Source organism: Octopus sinensis, linkage group LG30 (genome assembly GCF_006345805.1).
Source record: "Octopus sinensis linkage group LG30, ASM634580v1, whole genome shotgun sequence".
NCBI classification, from domain to species: domain Eukaryota; kingdom Metazoa; phylum Mollusca; class Cephalopoda; order Octopoda; family Octopodidae; genus Octopus; species Octopus sinensis.
In genome coordinates, this window is record NC_043026.1 from 10,283,663 (window position 1) to 10,302,368 (window position 18,706).

At 38.4% G+C, this 18,706-nt stretch overlaps 2 protein-coding genes across 2 annotated transcripts in view; both read right to left on the reverse strand.

Annotated features, from left to right (window-relative positions):
- LOC115226337 (zinc finger protein 271-like) overlaps positions 1 to 18,706 on the reverse strand; it is a 478,512-nt gene that overhangs the window by 71,982 nt on the left and 387,824 nt on the right. The window lies entirely within an intron of this gene.
- Positions 742 to 18,706, reverse strand: part of LOC115226381 (zinc finger protein 208-like) — a 63,920-nt gene continuing 45,955 nt past the window's right edge. Inside the window, exons 9-13 of the mRNA XM_036515223.1 lie at positions 17,049 to 17,057; positions 15,690 to 15,769; positions 7,100 to 7,123; positions 6,584 to 6,847; positions 742 to 925 (exon numbers count right to left, since the gene is read on the reverse strand). Of these exons, the coding sequence (XP_036371116.1) occupies positions 822 to 925; positions 6,584 to 6,847; positions 7,100 to 7,123; positions 15,690 to 15,769; positions 17,049 to 17,057 (481 nt within the window). The 3' untranslated portion in view covers positions 742 to 821. The remainder of the gene's footprint in view (positions 926 to 6,583; positions 6,848 to 7,099; positions 7,124 to 15,689; positions 15,770 to 17,048; positions 17,058 to 18,706) is intronic.

Sequence of the window (18,706 nt, forward strand, 5' to 3'; positions counted from 1 at the left end):
AGGTAACAGAAGTTATCAATTATTTCTAGTTTCTCCCTCTAGCATGTGATGGAATCTGTTTGCTGAGCATCTTCGGTGTTTATTGCTCCTGTGCATCTGCCACACAAAAAAGCTGTCAGCCGTAGCCTATACCAGTGTCGCATAACCAGCCCATTTCAGAAGTACCTTTGAATCGTTGGGTGACACACTGTGCTTAAGGGGACCAACTGAGTCAAGTAAAATCAAAATGGAAACTGTAGTTGTGGCCGATGCCAGCGCCACCTGACTGGCCCCCTGTGCCAGTGGAATGTAAAAAGCATCATCAAAAAGTAACATTTTTTCTTTTACGGCAAAGCATGCCCCTTATTCAATCAAATTACAAAGGTTACCCTGATTACTACCCATGACATGCAAAATGTCTTATTTTTTTGTAGATTAAGGAGCCATAATTCGCCCCTGCCCCTCAATTCCAGTGTTAAAACTACATATAGTACAGCTGTAGTACATGTGCTGTGTACACTCCTATAACAACGTTTTCTTTACATGCTAAAGATACAAGTAATTCTGCCTCCAACTCAGTCGCATGCCTGTGTTTCACTATGCAAACGTCACCGATGCCCTACCCTGGGTAATTACTGATGGCACATGCCTGATGTGTAGGGTTGTCAGGAGGAGGGGTTTTGGTACGTTACGGAAAGGAATCTGTAAAAGCAGTTGTGGAAGAAGGAGAGGCGAAAATTACAAAAAGAAAACAAAGAAATATAAAATTTTTGAAATATTTTTACTCATATTTTCCATTACATGAAACACAAGAATATTAAAAATATATAGCGAACAAGGAACTACCCTTTTCCTGTCTTCCCTGTATGAATATGTCTGTGTCTTGTTAAGATAGAATTTTGAGAAAATGCTTTACCACAGATATCACAATTATATGGTTTCTCTCCTGTATGAATACGTTTATGTGCAGTTAAGTTTCTATTGTCAGTGAATGACTTACCACAGACATCACAGTGATATGGTTTCTCTCCTGTATGAATCAGTTTGTGATTCATTAAGTTTCTATTGTCAGAGAATGATTTACCACAGATATTGCAGTGAAATGGTTTCTCCCCTGTATGAACACGTTTGTGTATAGTTAAATAATCATTTTTAGAGAATGATTTACCACAGATTTCACAATGATATGGTTTCTCTCCTGTATGAATACGTTTATGTGCAGTTAAGACACAATTATATGTGAATGATTTACCACAGATATCGCAGTGAAATGGTTTCTCTCCTGTGTGAATACGTTTGTGTATAGTTAAATTAGAGTTTTTAGAGAATGATTTACCACAGATTTCACAATGATATGGTTTTTCTCCTGTATGAATACGTTTGTGATTCATTAAGTTTCTATCGTCAGAGAATGATTTACCACAGATTTCACAATGATGTGGTTTCTCTCCTGTATGAAAACGTTTGTGTCTAGTTAAGACATTATTATGAGAGAATGATTTACCACAAATATCACAATGATATGGTTTCTCTCCTGTGTGAATACGTCTATGTACAGTTAAGACACAATTAAAGAGAATGATTTACCACAGATATCACAGTGATATGGTTTCTCACCTGTATGAGTACGTTTGTGGGCAGTTAAGATTCTATTTTCAGAGAATGATTTACCACAAATGTCACAGTGATATGGTTTCTCACCTGTATGAGTACGTCTGTGTATAGTTACATGACTAATGTTAGTAAATGATTTACCACAGATATCACAATTATATGGTTTCTCTCCTGTATGAGTACGTTTGTGAGCAGTAACATCACCACTCTGAGAGAATGATTTACCACAGATATCACAATGATATGGTTTCTCACCTGTATGAGTACGTTTGTGAGCAGTAACATCACCACTCTGAGAGAATGATTTACCACAGATATCACAATGATATGGTTTCTCTCCAGTGTGAATACGTTTGTGTCTAGATAAGTAACTACTGTGAGAGAAGGAATTACCACAGACATCACAATGATAGGGTTTCTCCCCCATATGAATACGTTTGTGCATAATTAGTTTACTTTCTTTTAAAAAAAGACATCTGTAAAGATATCACAGTCACATGATCTAATCACTTCTCTCATGTGTTCAGAAGAAATGAATCATACAATTTTTTCACTCTCTTCCAATATTTTGCCTCTCAAATCCCAGTTTATATTTTTTCTTCTTTTTTTTTATACTTTATTTCTTGCAAACAGTTCTTCTGCTGTATTTATGTCCAGTGTTACTTATGTTTAGCAACACTTCAATTAATTTATCCAACTTCAATCAGCACACAGGCTTCTCTTCTTCACACTCCAGTTGGTGATGTCCAGAAATTTGGCTAATAACATTTTTTCAGAACAAATGTTTCACAGGAATTCTTCTACAGTTTTGTAAAACCAATCTGATACATCTGTTTCATAGAATATTTTCTTTTAGTCTTTAAAACAGGATAGAGTTGAGGGTTCGTCTTCCGTTACACCACTGTCATCTGATGCTCTGAAATTAAAGACAAAGAACAGTGTCAGATGTAGAGGCTATTTAAAAAAATAAATGATTCATTTCTATAGAGATAATCTGAAGAGATAAACATTTGCCTTAACTGAGCTGGATGCTGACAGCACCATAAAGAAGTGCTAACCTCTAAAAGCAGATGGAACATGTGGGTCACCCTAGAAAGACAGGCTATGAAGTGCTGAAGAACTTTTCAGGTGAGATGACAAACGACCAACATTCCTGGTGCCTTGTTGTACTCAAGAAGATCCACACTTCATAACAGATGTGTTAAGACTCATCCCACTTCTAGTTAAAAGCACTTGCGGCCATTCCTCATAAAAGTAGCCATGCAATGCCATGTAAAAACGCTGCTACATTCAAATGTCCATGTGGTGCCACATAAAAGCACCCTATGGCACAATATAGAGTGGTTGGCACTTGGAAAGGCATCCAGTAGAAACCGTGACAATTCAGACTGAAGAAGTTAGTCGGGGAATTTTCACAATGCCGATTTTTGGCAATTTTCCGGAATCTCCGTATCCGAAAACGGGGATTTTTGGCAAAAAAAAAATTAATTTTAAATAAACAAATTTGGGAGAAAATAGGGGTGGGCATTGTTGGAAGTCTTTTATTAATATATTTTATTTCGTTTCCAAGTAATGTTGTAAACATTAACCAAATAAGGTTTTGGCTTCTAAACATTTCAGTGGTCAGGGTGTCTTTCAGTACATTTCTCAAACTAAAACACGCAACAAACGGGGCAACGATGGAGAGTGCAGACGGTAGCTTCCAAAGCTAGAAATAGCAGCTAAATCACACACGTAGCTAGAAATAACAGCCAAATCTCGCACAAACGAAGGACATCTCTCATTCATAAAACATAGAAGAGAAACAAAGAATTGACGCGCCAAAAACCGAAACGTCTACAGAATTAAAAACATTGAATATTTTCATTGTTTAATACTTACGGAACTGTTTCATAAAGGACAGTGTTGTTATGTATGTGTGTGTCTGGTAGTTGAGGAATACATTAGAACTATTATAAATGTATTATTAGCTGATTAAGAGAAATTCACGCACCTGCACATTTAACCAGATATCAACGTCAAGCAGGAAGGACGTTTAAACGCGCATGTGTCGGTAGAAAATAGCGAAGGGAGCTAAGTCTCCTTAAATCATTTGGGTTTAATATCTTGTTTATTTATTTATTATTATTTTATCCAGTTTCAGCACACGAGCTGTGGCCATGCTGGGGCACCGCCATTTGGTGTTGCTACATGATTTTACTTGACGAATGCTTTTTAGCAACTGCCATTTGGTGCATGAGAGAGTTCGATGCAGCTGCCCTTATTTGCACCTCCTGCCGTGAAGTTGGTTCATCTGGGATACCTGACAGGAAGAGACCCAGTTTTATTTTAAAGACATCTGCATCCACCCCATGCAGGTCTCTCAGGTTCTTCGGGACGATATTGAAGAGCTGTGGGCCTCTGAAGCCCAGGCTATCACAGTATCTTGTCCTACATCTTGATGGCAAATTTGGAGTCCTTGGCACCACGCAGTGGCACACAGTTCTGGCATTTGTGTAACTCTCGATGCCAAAGTCTGGGACAAGTCCTTCTAGGATCTTCCGGGTGTATATTATTGCATATCTCTCGTCGATAGCTGGAAATAGTAGCTAAATCTTGCACAAATTATAGACATCTCTCATCGATTGCTAGAAATAGCAGCCAAATCACGCAAAATTCAAGGAAATCATTCGTTCATAAAACACAGAGGAGAAACAAAGAATCGATGCGCCAAAAAACCGAAAGTCTACAGAATTAAAAGCATGGAAGATCTTCGTTGTTTAATACTTAGGGAAATGTTTCATAAGGGATAGTGTTGTTATATGTGTGTGTGTATCTGGTAGCTGAGGAATGCGTTAGAGTTATTATAAATGAATTATCAGCTGATTAAAAGGAATTCGTTCACAGGACATTTAAGCCATGTGTAACATGAAAATTTGTAGGATAGATGTCCCTACATCATGTGTGAGAAAAAGGGCAGGGAACTGGGGAAGGGGATTAAAAATGTAAATAAATACCTGTTGCACAGCCGCCAGCAGGCAGCCGCAGCAAGTTGTTAAGGTGAGACAGTGTCACACGACAACTTGCTGGGGGTGCCTGCTGGAGCCTTTGCGGCAGGTATTTAAAGAGAAAAATTTGACGAGACACTCAGTCACCGGCTGACACTCGCTGACGATACATCGAAGAGGCCAGGGAACAGAAGAAAGAAGGCATGCACCCAACACCAGAGCTGAAGACACCTCCGAAAGTGGGGGCCCCGTCACGTCAAGACAGTAGAGGAGTAGGGGCCGAAACCGGGCGTGGTTCCTCCTGATGATGTCTTTAGCTAACTGGATCCTATAAAGGATCTGTTGTGGTAGCAAACCACGAAACACGGTTGTAATTCCTCAAATAATATAATTGCAGGTTCACGAAATAAATTAAATAACAAAACAAGATATTATTAAAGAATTATTTAACGAGAACTTTAGTCTTGAAACATTTTCACGATGATACTCCTACACACATCATTGGTCATAACTTCCTGGACAACCTTATAATTTATACGGTGTGGGTCTTCACAGTCACGGCATATCTCCAAAGGCCTGTGTCTCTTGTCATTGCCTCTGTGAAGCCCACCATTTGAAGTCATCCCTAACCACCTCATCTTATGTCTTCCTGGGTCTCCCTCTTCCGCAAGTTCCTTCCACTGTTAGGGAGTGACACTTCTTCACAAAGCTCTCCTCATCCATATGCAGCAAAGGAACATACAAACACAGTTGTCTCTCTTGCACACCACATCTGATGCTTCTTATATTCAACATTTCTCTAAGGGCACTTATACTCTGTCGTGCATGGACACTGACATTACACATCCAGCAGATCATACTAGCTTCATTTCTTTCAAGCCTACATATGTCCTCAACAGTCATGGCCCATGTTACTCTGTCGTGTAGCATGGCAGTACACACACATGCATCATACAGTCTACATTTCACTCTGAACGAGTGGTCCTTTGACACCAGTAGAGGCCGGATATTTCAGAACTTTGCACAGGCTATTCTTATTCTAGTGACAACGGTCTCCGAGCATCCACACCAACTACAGACATATTCACCTAGGTAACAGAAGTTATCAATTATTTCTAGTTTCTCCCTCTAGCATGTGATGGAATCTGTTTGCTGAGCATCTTCGGTGTTTATTGCTCCTGTGCATCTGCCACACAAAAAAGCTGTCAGCCGTAGCCTATACCAGTGTTGCATAACCAGCTCATTTCAGAAGTACCTTTGAATCGTTGGGTGACACACTGTGCTTAAGGGGACCTACTAAGTCAAGTAAAATTAAAAATGGAAACTGTAGTTGTGGCCGATGCCAGCGCCACCTGACTGGCCCCCTGTGCCAGTGGAATGTTAAAAGCATCATCAAAAAGTAACATTTTTCTTTTACTGCAAAGCATGCCCCTAATTCAATAAAATTACAAAGGTTACCCTGATAACCACCCATAACATGCAAAATGTCTTATTATTTTGTAGATTAAGGAGCCATAATTCGCCCCTGCCCCTCAATTCCAGTGTTAAAACTACATATAGTACAGCTGTAGTACATGTGCTGTGTACACTCCTATAACAACGTTTTCTTTACATGCTAAAGATACAAGTAATTCTGCCTCCAACTCAGTCGCATACCTGTGTTTCACTATGCAAATGTCACCGATGCCCTACCCTGAATAATTATGCCTGATATGTAGGGTTGTCAGGAGGAGGCGTTTTTGTACATTATGGAAAGGAATCTGTACAAGCAGTTGTGCAAGAAGGAGAGGCAAATATTACAAAAACAAAACAAAGAAATATAAAATTTTTGAAATATTTTACTCATATTTTCCATTACATGAACCACAAGAATATTAAAAATATATAGTGAACAAGGAACTACCCTATTCCTGTCTTCCCTGTATGAATATGTCTGTGTCTTGTTAAGATAGAATTTTGAGAAAATGCTTTACCACAGATATCACAATTATATGGTTTCTGTCCAGTATGAGTACGTTTGTGCACATTAACATAACCACTGATAGAGAATGTTTTACCACAGATATCAAAATGATATGGTTTCCCTCCTGTATGAATCAGTTTGTGATTCATTAAGTTTCTATTGTCAGAGAATGATTTACCACAGATATTGCAGTGAAATGGTTTCTCTCCTATATGAACATGTTTGTGTCCAGTTAAATGATTACTTTCAGAGAATGATTTCCCACAGATTTCACAATGATATGGTTTCTCTCCTGTATGAATACCTTTGTGATTCATTAAGTTTCTATTGTCAGAGAATGATTTACCACAGATTTCACAATGATGTGGTTTCTCTCCTATATGAATACGTTTATGTGCAGTTAAGACACAATTATAAGAGAATGATTTACCACAGATATCGCAGTGATATGGTTTCCCTCCTGTAAGAATACGCTTGCGTTTAGTTAAGACATTATTTTGAGAGAATGATTTACCACAAAAATCACAGAGATATGGTTTCTCACCTGTGTGAATTCGTTTGTGTACAGTTAAGTTACTATTTTGAATGAATGATTTACCACAGACATCACAATGATATGCTTTTTCACCTGGATGAATACATTTTTTATTCAGTTAAGGTATCATTTTTTAGAGAATGGTTTCTCTCCTGTGTGAGTACATATGCGTGTAGATAAGTGAATACTTTGAGAGAATGATTTACAACAGATATCACACTGATATGGTTTCTACCCTGTATGAATACGTTTATGTGCAGTTAAAACACTATTCTGAGAGAATGATTTACCACAGATATCACAGTGGTATGGCTTCTCTCCAGTATGAATACGCATGTGTCTGGCTACGGCAGTACTGACAGAGAATACTTTTCCACAAATATCACAATGATATGGTTTCTCTCCTGTATGAATACGTATGTGTGTAGATAAGTTAATACTTTGAGAGAATGATTTACCACAGATATCACAATTATATGGTTTCTCACCTGTATGAATATGTTTGTGTCTCGATAAGAAAATACTGTAAGAGAACGATTTACCACAGATATCACAATTATATGGTTTCTCACCTGTATGAGTACGTTTGTGAGCAGTAACATCACCACTCTGAGAGAATGATTTACCACAGATATCACAAGAAAATGGTTTCTCTCCAGTGTGAATATGTTTGTGTCTAGATAAGTAACTACTGTAAGAGAAGGATTTACCACAGACATCACAATGATAGGGTTTCTCCCCCATATGAATACGTTTGTGCATAATTAGTTTAATTTCTTTAAAAAAAAGACATCTATAAAGATATCACAGTCACATGATCTAATCACTTCTCTCATGTGTTCACAAGAAATGAATCATACAATTTTTTCACTCTCTTCCAATATTTTGCCTCTCAAATCCCAGTTTAAATTTTTTCTTCTCTTTCTTTTTATACTTTATTTCTTGCAAACAGTTCTTCTGCTGTATTTATGTCCAGTGTTACTCATGTTTAGCAACACTTCAATTAATTTATCCAACTTCAATCTTCACACTCCAGTTGGTGATGTCCAGAAATTTGGCTAATAACATTTTTTCAGAACAAATGTTTCACAGGAATTCTTCTACAGTTTTGTAAAACCAATCTGATACATCTGTTTCGGAGAATATTTTCTTTTAGTCTTTAAAACAGGATAGAGTTGAGGGTTCGTCTTCCGTTACACCACTGTCATCTGATGCTCTGAAATTAAAGACAAAGAACAATGTCAGATGTAGAGGCTATTTAAAAAAGTAAATGATTCATTTCTATAGAGATAATCTGAAGAGATAAACATTTGTCTTAACTGAGCTGGATGCTGACAGCACCATAAAGAAGTGCTAACCTCTAAAAGCAGATGGAACATGTGGGTCACCCAGAAAGACAGGCTATGAAGTGCTGAAGAACTTTTCAGGTGAGATGACAAAGGACCAACATTCCTGGGGCCTTGTTGTACTCAAGAAGATCCACACTTCATAACAGATGTGTTAAGACTCATCCCTCTTCTAGTTAAAAGCACTTACGGCCATTCCTCATAAAAGTAGCCATGCAATGCCATGTAAAAATGCTGATACATTCAAATGTCCATGTGGTGCCACAGAAAAGCACCCTATGGCACAATATAGAGTGGTTGGCACTTGGAAAGGCATCCAGTAGAAACCATGACGATTCAGACTGAAGGCTGCTACAGCTCCCCATCCAACCATGCCAGCATGGACAATGGATAATGAAAAGACGATGATCAAATGAACATCCTAATTTATCAAAATTTACTCCACAGAATCTTGTGTGAAGCTGACATATTTGTAAACTACACTGACCCCTCCACATTGTGTAACAGTTTGAAAAGAAAACCACAGAATAGGGGACACTAACATTAGTCCTTCTGTAGAAATAGAACTTGATACTGTTCTTTAGATCCAGGTCACTTCTGACAGAGCAGACATGTGTTTAATGACATTCCATCCATGACAATCCTGTCTGTTTGTATCGTGTTGTATATCTATGACTACATCATCCCCTCAAACCTTTTCTAAACCTTTTTTATACACCCCTTCCCCTTTCGGCTAAGGGGAATGCGAATCAGCAAAAATTGACATTTCTAAATTACACCGACTCCTCCCCCATTTCCTTGATTTTAAACTTTTTTCTCCTTAAAATATGCGGGAAAATACGGAGATTATGACTAGGAAAAAAAATTCCAGAAATCTTTGTAAAATGTTTTTTTAAAGAATTTTTTTCTTTTCTAAAAATGCGGAAAAATACGGAGACATCAGGATACGGACAAAAATTTCAAAGCATCTCTGTACTTACGGTTAGGGTTTTAGGGTTAGTGTTACGGAAAAAAGTCAAAATTGAAGAAGTTAGTCGGGGAATTTTCACAATGCCGATTTTTTGCAACTTTCCGGAATCTCCGTATTCGAAAACGGGGATTTTTTAGGGAAAAAAAAAATTTAATAAACAAATTTGGGAGAAAATAGGGTTAATATAGGGCGTAACAAATATCAGAAAATCAAAAAAAAAATGTGTGTAATAGGTGTAAAACAACTTCCTATGAACGAATATGAAAAAAAAAATTCGCGCACGCGAAAGGGGGGGTGGGGGAGAATCCTCGGAAAATTCACATCGGGAAGTTCCGAACGCGTCTGAGGAGCTGACCCGGGCACCAAAACAAAAAAAAATAGTGTAATATGTGTAAAACAACTTGCTCTAAACGAATATGACAAAAAAAAAATGCGCTCTCGAGAAAGAGGGTTGGGGGAGAGGCCTCGGAATATTTATATCGGGAATTTCCGAAAGCGTCTGAACCGGGCACAAAAACGAAAACAAAAACAGCGTAATAGGTGTAAAACAACTTGCTCTAAACGACTATCATGAAAAAAATGCGCGCTCGCGAAAGGGGGGTGGGGGAGAGGCTTCGGAAATTTCACATCTTCAGTCCACGGCCTTTAAACTAAGAAAAAATAGTGTAATTGGTGTAAAACTACTTGTTCTAAACGAGTATCAAGAACACACACTCACACATGAATCATAAACTCCGTATTTCGCAAAAAAAAAATAATAAAGAGAAGAAATTCTGGAAAAAGTGAAGAAATGTTGGATCTCCGCCATGTGAATCAAAATACGTGTCAGAAACATCTTGAAATACTACAGAAATTACGTTACGAAAATGATAATGTATACATACCTCTTTGAGTGGTCTATCGATAATGATGATAAAGAAATGAGTTAGATTTGAACTCAGAATATTGACTAACACAACTACATACTACAAGACTCAAAATATTCAGCCAAGTCACCACCCTTTAACTAGCAATAATAATAACATCAATAACATAACAGCCAAAAGATTTATTTGTTCTGAAAATAACAATCATAGTAAATAAATATGTTCTTTAATATTCACATTCATGTGCACAGTTAAACACACTTACATACAAACAGTCACGCATGCATAATACAGAACGGAACACATAAATGAAGGATGCATTACTTAGTATATATTACATCTAGAGAATTTTGATTAATAAGTCAAATATGCAAATTATAAAGATAATTAATTGCTTTACTAAACAGTGTTGTAAAGGTGAAAAATAAATTTGGGAAAAAACTACACGCCAAAACTAATTAATAAAGGATAATTAGGGAAGGATTGACACAAAATAATAATTTTTTCTGTCTCTTTTTTTCTGATAAATGCATCTTAATAAGTGAGAAGAATTGCATATATCTGAACTATTTCAAAGAAAAGCATAAATTTAATGTTTAAAATAGCTTTAACCAAGGAATGAGATCCAACATTTCTTCCCTTTTTCCAGAACTTCTTCTCTTTATTATTTTTTTTTTTGCGAAATACGGAGTTTATGATTCATGTGTGAGTGTGTGTTCTTGATACTCGTTTAGAACAAGTAGTTTTACACCAATTAAACTATTTTTTCTTAGTTTAAAGGCCGTGGACTGAAGATGTGAAATTTCCAAAGCCTCTCCCCCACCCCCCTTTCGCGAGCGCGCATTTTTTTCATGATAGTCGTTTAGAGCAAGTTGTTTTACACCTATTACGCTGTTTTTGTTTTCGTTTTTGTGCCCGGTTCAGACGCTTTCGGAAATTCCCGATGTGAATTTTCCGATGCCTCTCCCCCAACCCCCTTTCGTGTGCGGTGAGCTTGGCAGAAACGTTAGCGCGCCGGGCGAAATGCGTAGCCGTATTTCGTCTGTCGTTACGTTCCGAGTTCAAATTCCGCCGAGGTCGACTTTGCCTTTCATCCTTTCGGGGTCGATAAATTAAGTACCAGTTACGCACTGAGGTCGATGTAATCGACTTAATCCCTTTGTCTGTCCTTATTTGTCCCCTCTATGTTTAGCCCCTTTTTTTTTTTTCATATTCGTTCATAGGAAGCTGTTTTACACCTATTACACACATTTTTTTTTTTGATTTTCTGATATTTGTTACGCCCTATATTAACCGAAAATAGGGGTGGGCTTTGGTGGAAGTCTTTTATTAATTTATTTTATTTCGCTTCCAAGTAATGTTGTAAACATTAAGCAAATAAGGTTTTGGCTTCTAAACATTTCAGTGGTCAGGGTGTCTTTCAGTACATTTCTCAAACTAAAACACGCAACAAACGGGGCAACGATGGAGAGTGCAGACGGTAGCTTCCAAAGCTAGAAATAGCAGCTAAATCACACACGTAGCTAGAAATAACAGCCAAATCTCGCACAAACGAAGGACATCTCTCATTCATAAAACATAGAAGAGAAACAAAGAAATGAGGCGCCAAAAACCGAAACGTCTACAGAATTAAAAACATTGAATATTTTCATTGTTTAATACTTACGGAACTGTTTCATAAAGGACAGTGTTGTTATGTATGTGTGTGTCTGGTAGTTGAGGAATACATTAGAACTATTATAAATGTATTATTAGCTGATTAAGAGAAATCCACGCACCTGCACATTTAACCAGATATCAACGTCAAGCAGGAAGGACGTTTAAACGCGCATGTGTCGGTAGAAAATAGCGAAGGGAGCTAAGTCTCCTTAAATCAATTGGGTTTAATATCTTGTTTATTTCTTTATTATTATTTTATCCAGTTTCAGCACACGAGCTGTGGCCAGGCTGGGGCACCGCCATTTGGTGTTGCTACATGATTTTACTTGACGAATGCTTTTTAGCACCTGCCATTTGGTGCATGAGAGAGTTCGATGCAGCTGCCCTTATTTGCACCTCCTGCCGTGAAGTTGGTTCATCTGGGACACCTGACAGGAAGAGACCCAGTTTTATTTTAAAGATATCTGCATCCACCCCATGCAGGTCTCTCAGGTTCTTCGGGAGGATATTGAAGAGATGTGGGCCCCTGAAGCCCAAGCTATCACAGAATCTTTTCCTACATCTTGATGGCAAATTTGGAGTCCTTGGCACCACGCAGTGGCACACAGTTCTGGCATTTGTGTAACTCTCGATGCCAAAGTCTGGGACAAGTCCTTCTAGGATCTTCCGGGTGTATATTATTGCATATCTCTCGTCGATAGCTGGAAATAGTAGCTAAATCTTGCACAAATTATAGACATCTCTCATCGATTGCTAGAAATAGCAGCCAAATCACGCAAAATTCAAGGAAATCATTCGTTCATAAAACACAGAGGAGAAACAAAGAATCGATGCGCCAAAAAACCGAAAGTCTACAGAATTAAAAGCATGGAAGATCTTCATTGTGTAATACTTAGGGAAATGTTTCATAAGGGATAGTGTTGGTATATGTGTGTGTGTATCTGGTAGCTGAGGAATGCGTTAGAGTTATTATAAATGAATTATCAGCTGATTAAAAGGAATTCGTTCACAGGACATTTAAGCCATGTGTAACAAGAAAATTTGTAGGATAGATGTCCCTACATCACGTGTGAGAAAAAGGGCAGGGAACTGGGGAAGACGATTAAAAATGTAAATAAATACCTGTCGCACAGGCTCCAACAGGCAGCCCCAGCAAGTTGTTAAGGTGAGACAGTGTCACACGACAACTTGCTGGGGGTGCCTGCTGGAGCCTTTGCGGCCGGTATTTAAAGAGAAGAATTTGATGAGACACTCAGTCACCGGCTGACACTCGCTGACGATACATCGAAGAGGCCTGGGAACAGAAGAAAGAAGGCATGCACCCAACACCAGAGCTGAAGACACCTCCGAAAGGGGGGGCCCCGTCACGTCAAGACAGTAGAAGAGTAGGGGCCGAAACCGGGCGTGGTTCCTCCTGATGATGTCTTCAGATAACTGGATCCTATAAAGGATCTGTTGTGGTAGCAGACCACGAAACACAGTTGTAATTCCTCAAATAATATAATTGCAGATTCACGAAATAAATTAAATAACAAAACAAGATATTATTAAAGAATTATTTAACGAGAACTTTAGTCTTGAAACATTTTCACGATGATACTCCTACACACATCATTGGTCATAACTTCCTGGACAACTTTATAAATTATACGGTGTGGGTCTTCACAGTCACGGCATATCTCCAGAGGCCTGTGTCTCTTATCATTGCCTCTGTGAAGCCCACCATTTGAAGTCGTGCCTAACCACCTCATCTTATGTCTTCCTGGGTCTCCCTCTTCCGCAAGTTCCTTCCATTGTTAGGGAGTGACACTTCTTCACAAAGCTCTCCTCATCCATATGCAGCACAGGAACATACAAACACAGTCGTCTCTCTTGCACACATCTGATGCTTCTTATATCCAACATTTCTCTAAGGGCACTTATACTCTGTCGTGCATGGACACTGACATTACACATCCAGCAGATCATACTAGCTTCATTTCTTTCAAGCCTACATATGTCCTCAACCGTAGCCTATACCAGTGTTGCATAACCAGCCCATTTCAGAAGTACCTTTGAATCGTTGGGTGACACACTGTGCTTAAGGGGACCTACTGAGTCAAGTAAAATCAAAAATGGAAACTGTAGTTGTGGCCGATGCCAGCGCCACCTGACTGGCCCCCTGTGCCAGTGGAATGTAAAAAGCATCATCAAAAAGTAACATTTTTCTTTTACGGCAAAGCATGCCCCTTATTCAATCAAATTACAAAGGTTACCCTGATTACTACCCATGACATGCAAAATGTCTTATTTATTTGTAGATTAAGGAGCCATAATTCGCCCCTGCCCCTCAATTCCAGTGTTAAAACTACATATAGTACAGCTGTAGTACATGTGCTGTGTACACTCCTATAACAACGTTTTCTTTACATGCTAAAGATACAAGTAATTCTGCCTCCAACTCAGTCGCATGCCTGTGTTTCACTATGCAAACGTCACCGATGCCCTACCCTGGGTAATTACTGATGGCACATGCCTGATGTGTAGGGTTGTCAGGAGGAGGGGTTTTGGTACGTTACGGAAAGGAATCTGTAAAAGCAGTTGTGGAAGAAGGAGAGGCGAAAAATACAAAAGAAAACAAAGAATATAAAAATTTATGAAATATTTTTACTCATATTTTCCATTACATGAAACACAAGAATATTAAAAATATATAGCGAACAAGGAACTACCCTTTTCCTGTCTTCCCTGCATGAATATGTCTGTGTCTTGTTAAGATAGAATTTTGAGAAAATGCTTTACCACAGATATCACAATTATATGGTTTCTCTCCTGTATGAATACGTTTATGTGCAGTTAAGTTTCTATTGTCAGTGAATGACTTACCACAGACATCACAGTGATATGGTTTCTCTCCTGTATGAATCAGTTTGTGATTCATTAAGTTTCTATTGTCAGAGAATGATTTACCACAGATATTGCAGTGAAATGGTTTCTCCCCTGTATGAACACGTTGTGTATAGTTAAATAATCATTTTTAGAGAATGATTTACCACAGATGTCACAATGATATGGTTTCTCTCCTGTATGAATACGTTTATGTGCAGTTAAGACACAATTATATGTGAATGATTTACCACAGATATCGCAGTGAAATGGTTTCTCTCCTGTGTGAATACGTTTGTGTATAGTTAAATTAGAGTTTTTAGAGAATGATTTACCACAGATTTCACAATGATATGGTTTTTCTCCTGTATGAATACGTTTGTGATTCATTAAGTTTCTATCGTCAGAGAATGATTTGCCACAGATTTCACAATGATGTGGTTTCTCTCCTGTATGAAAACGTTTGTGTCTAGTTAAGACATTATTATGAGAGAATGATTTACCACAAATATCACAATGATATGGTTTCTCTCCTGTGTGAATACGTCTATGTACAGTTAAGACACAATTATAAGAGAATGATTTACCACAGATATCACAGTGATATGGTTTCTCACCTGTATGAGTACGTTTGTGGGCAGTTAAGATTCTATTTTCAGAGAATGATTTACCACAAATGTCACAGTGATATGGTTTCTCACCTGTATGAGTACGTCTGTGTATAGTTACATGACCAATGTTAGTAAATGATTTACCACAGATATCACAATTATATGGTTTCTCTCCTGTATGAGTACGTTTGTGAGCAGTAACTTCACCACTCTGAGAGAATGATTTACCACAGATATCACAATGATATGGTTTCTCACCTGTATGAGTACGTTTGTGAGCAGTAACATCACCACTCTGAGAGAATGATTTACCACAGATATCACAATGATATGGTTTCTCTCCAGTGTGAATACGTTTGTGTCTAGATAAGTAACTACTGTGAGAGAAGGAATTACCACAGACATCACAATGATAGGGTTTCTCCCCCATATGAATACGTTTGTGCATAATTAGTTTACTTTCTTTTAAAAAAAGACATCTATAAAGATATCACAGTCACATGATCTAATCACTTCTCTCATGTGTTCAGAAGAAATGAATCATACAATTTTTTCTCTCTTCCAATATTTTGCCTCTCAAATCCCAGCTTATATTTTTCTTCTTTTTCTTTTTATACTTTATTTCTTGCAAACAGTTCTTCTGCTGTATTTATGTCCAGTGTTACTTATGTTTAGCAACACTTCAATTAATTTATCCAACTTCAATCAGCACACAGGCTTCTCTTCTTCACACTCCAGTTGGTGATGTCCAGAAATTTGGCTAATAACATTTCTTCAGAACAAATGTTTCACAGGAATTCTTCTACAGTTTTGTAAAAGCAATCTGATACATCTGTTTCATAGAATATTTTCTTTTAGTCTTTAAAACAGGATAGAGTTGAGGGTTCGTCTTCCGTTACACCACTGTCATCTGATGCTCTGAAATTAAAGACAAAGAACAGTGTCAGATGTAGAGGCTATTTAAAAAAATAAATGATTCATTTCTATAGAGATAATCTGAAGAGATAAACATTTGCCTTAACTGAGCTGGATGCTGACAGCACCATAAAGAAGTGCTAACCTCTAAAAGCAGATGGAACATGTGGGTCACCCAGAAAGACAGGCTATGAAGTGCTGAAGAACTTTTCAGGTGAGATGACAAAGGACCAACATTCCTGGGGCCTTGTTCTACTCAAGAAGATCCACACTTCATAACAGATTTGTTAAGACTCATCCCACTTCTACTTAAAAGCACTTGCGGCCATTCCTCATAAAAGTAGCCATGCAATGCCATGTAAAAACGCTGCTACATTCAAATGTCCATGTGGTGCCACATAAAAGCACCCTATGGCACAATATAGCGTGGTTGGCACTTGGAAAGGCATCCAGTAGAAACCGTGACAATTCAGACTGAAGAAGTTAGTCGGGGAATTTTCACAATGCCGATTTTTGAAATTTTCCGGAATCTCCGTATCCGAAAACGGGGATTTTTGGCAAAAAAAAAATTAATTTTCAATAAACAAATTTGGGAGAAAATAGGGGTGGGCATTGTTGGAAGTCTTTTATTAATATATTTTATTTCGTTTCCAAGTAGTGTTGTAAACATTAACCAAATAAGGTTTTGGCTTCTAAACATTTCAGTGGTCAGGGTGTCTTTCAGTACATTTCTCAAACTAAAACACGCAACAAACGGGGCAACGATGGAGAGTGCAGACGGTAGCTTCCAAAGCTAGAAATAGCAGCTAAATCACACACGTAGCTAGAAATAACAGCCAAATCTCGCACAAACGAAGGACATCTCTCATTCATAAAACATAGAAGAGAAACAAAGAATTGACGCGCCAAAAACCGAAACGTCTACAGAATTAAAAACATTGAATATTTTCATTGTTTAATACTTACGGAACTGTTTCATAAAGGACAGTGTTGTTATGTATGTGTGTGTCTGGTAGTTGAGGAATACATTAGAACTATTATAAATGTATTATTAGCTGATTAAGAGAAATTCACGCACCTGTACATTTAACCAGATATCAACGTCAAGCAGGAAGGACGTTTAAACGCGCATGTGTCGGTAGAAAATAGCGAAGGGAGCTAAGTCTCCTTAAATCAATTGGGTTTAATATCTTGTTTATTTATTTATTATTATTTAATCCAGTTTCAGCTCACGAGCTGTGGCCATGCTGGGGCACCGCCATTTGGTGTTGCTACAGGATTTTACTTCACGAATGCTTTTTAGCACCTGCCATTTGGTGCATGAGAGAGTTCGATGCAGCTGCCCTTATTTGCACCTCCTGCCGTGAAGTTGGTTCATCTGGGATACCTGACAGGAAGAGACCCAGTTTTATTTTAAAGATATCTGCATCCACCCCATGCAGGTCTCTCAGGTTCTTCAGGAGGATATTGAAGAGATGTGGGCCTCTGAAGCCCAGGCTATCACAGTATCTTGTCCTACATCTTGATGGCAAATTTGGAGTCCTTGGCACCACGCAGTGGCACACAGTTCTGGCATTTGTGTAACTCTCGATGCCAAAGTCTGGGACAAGTCCTTCTAGGATCTTCCGGGTGTATATTATTGCATACTCTCTCGTCGATAGCTGGAAATAGTAGCTAAATCTTGCACAAATTATAGACATCTCTCATCGATTGCTAGAAATAGCAGCCAAATCACGCAAAATTCAAGGAAATCATTCGTTCATAAAACACAGAGGAGAAACAAAGAATCGATGCGCCACAAAAACCGAAAGTCTACAGAATTAAAAGCATGGAAGATCTTCGTTGTTTAATACTTAGGGAAATGTTTCATAAGGGATAGTGTTGTTATATGTGTGTGTGTATCTGGTAGCTGAGGAATGCGTTAGAGTTATTATAAATGAATTATCAGCTGATTAAAAGGAATTCGTTCACAGGACATTTAAGCCATGTGTAACATGAAAATTTGTAGGATAGATGTCCCTACATCATGTGTGAGAAAAAGGGCAGGGAACTGGGGAAGGGGATTAAAAATGTAAATAAATACCTGTTGCACAGCCGCCAGCAGGCAGCCCCAGCAAGTTGTTAAGGTGAGACAGTGTCACACGACAACTTGCTGGGGGTGCCTGCTGGAGCCTTTGCGGCAGGTATTTAAAGAGAAAAATTTGATGAGACGGTCAGTCACCGGCTGACACTCGCTGACGATACATCGAAGAAGCCAGGGAAGAGAAGGAAGAAGACATGCACCCAACACCAGAGCTGAAGACACCTCCGAAAGTGGGGGACCCGTCACGTCAAGACAGTAGAGGAGTAGGGGCCGAAACCGGGCGTGGTTCCTCCTGATGATGTCTTTAGCTAAC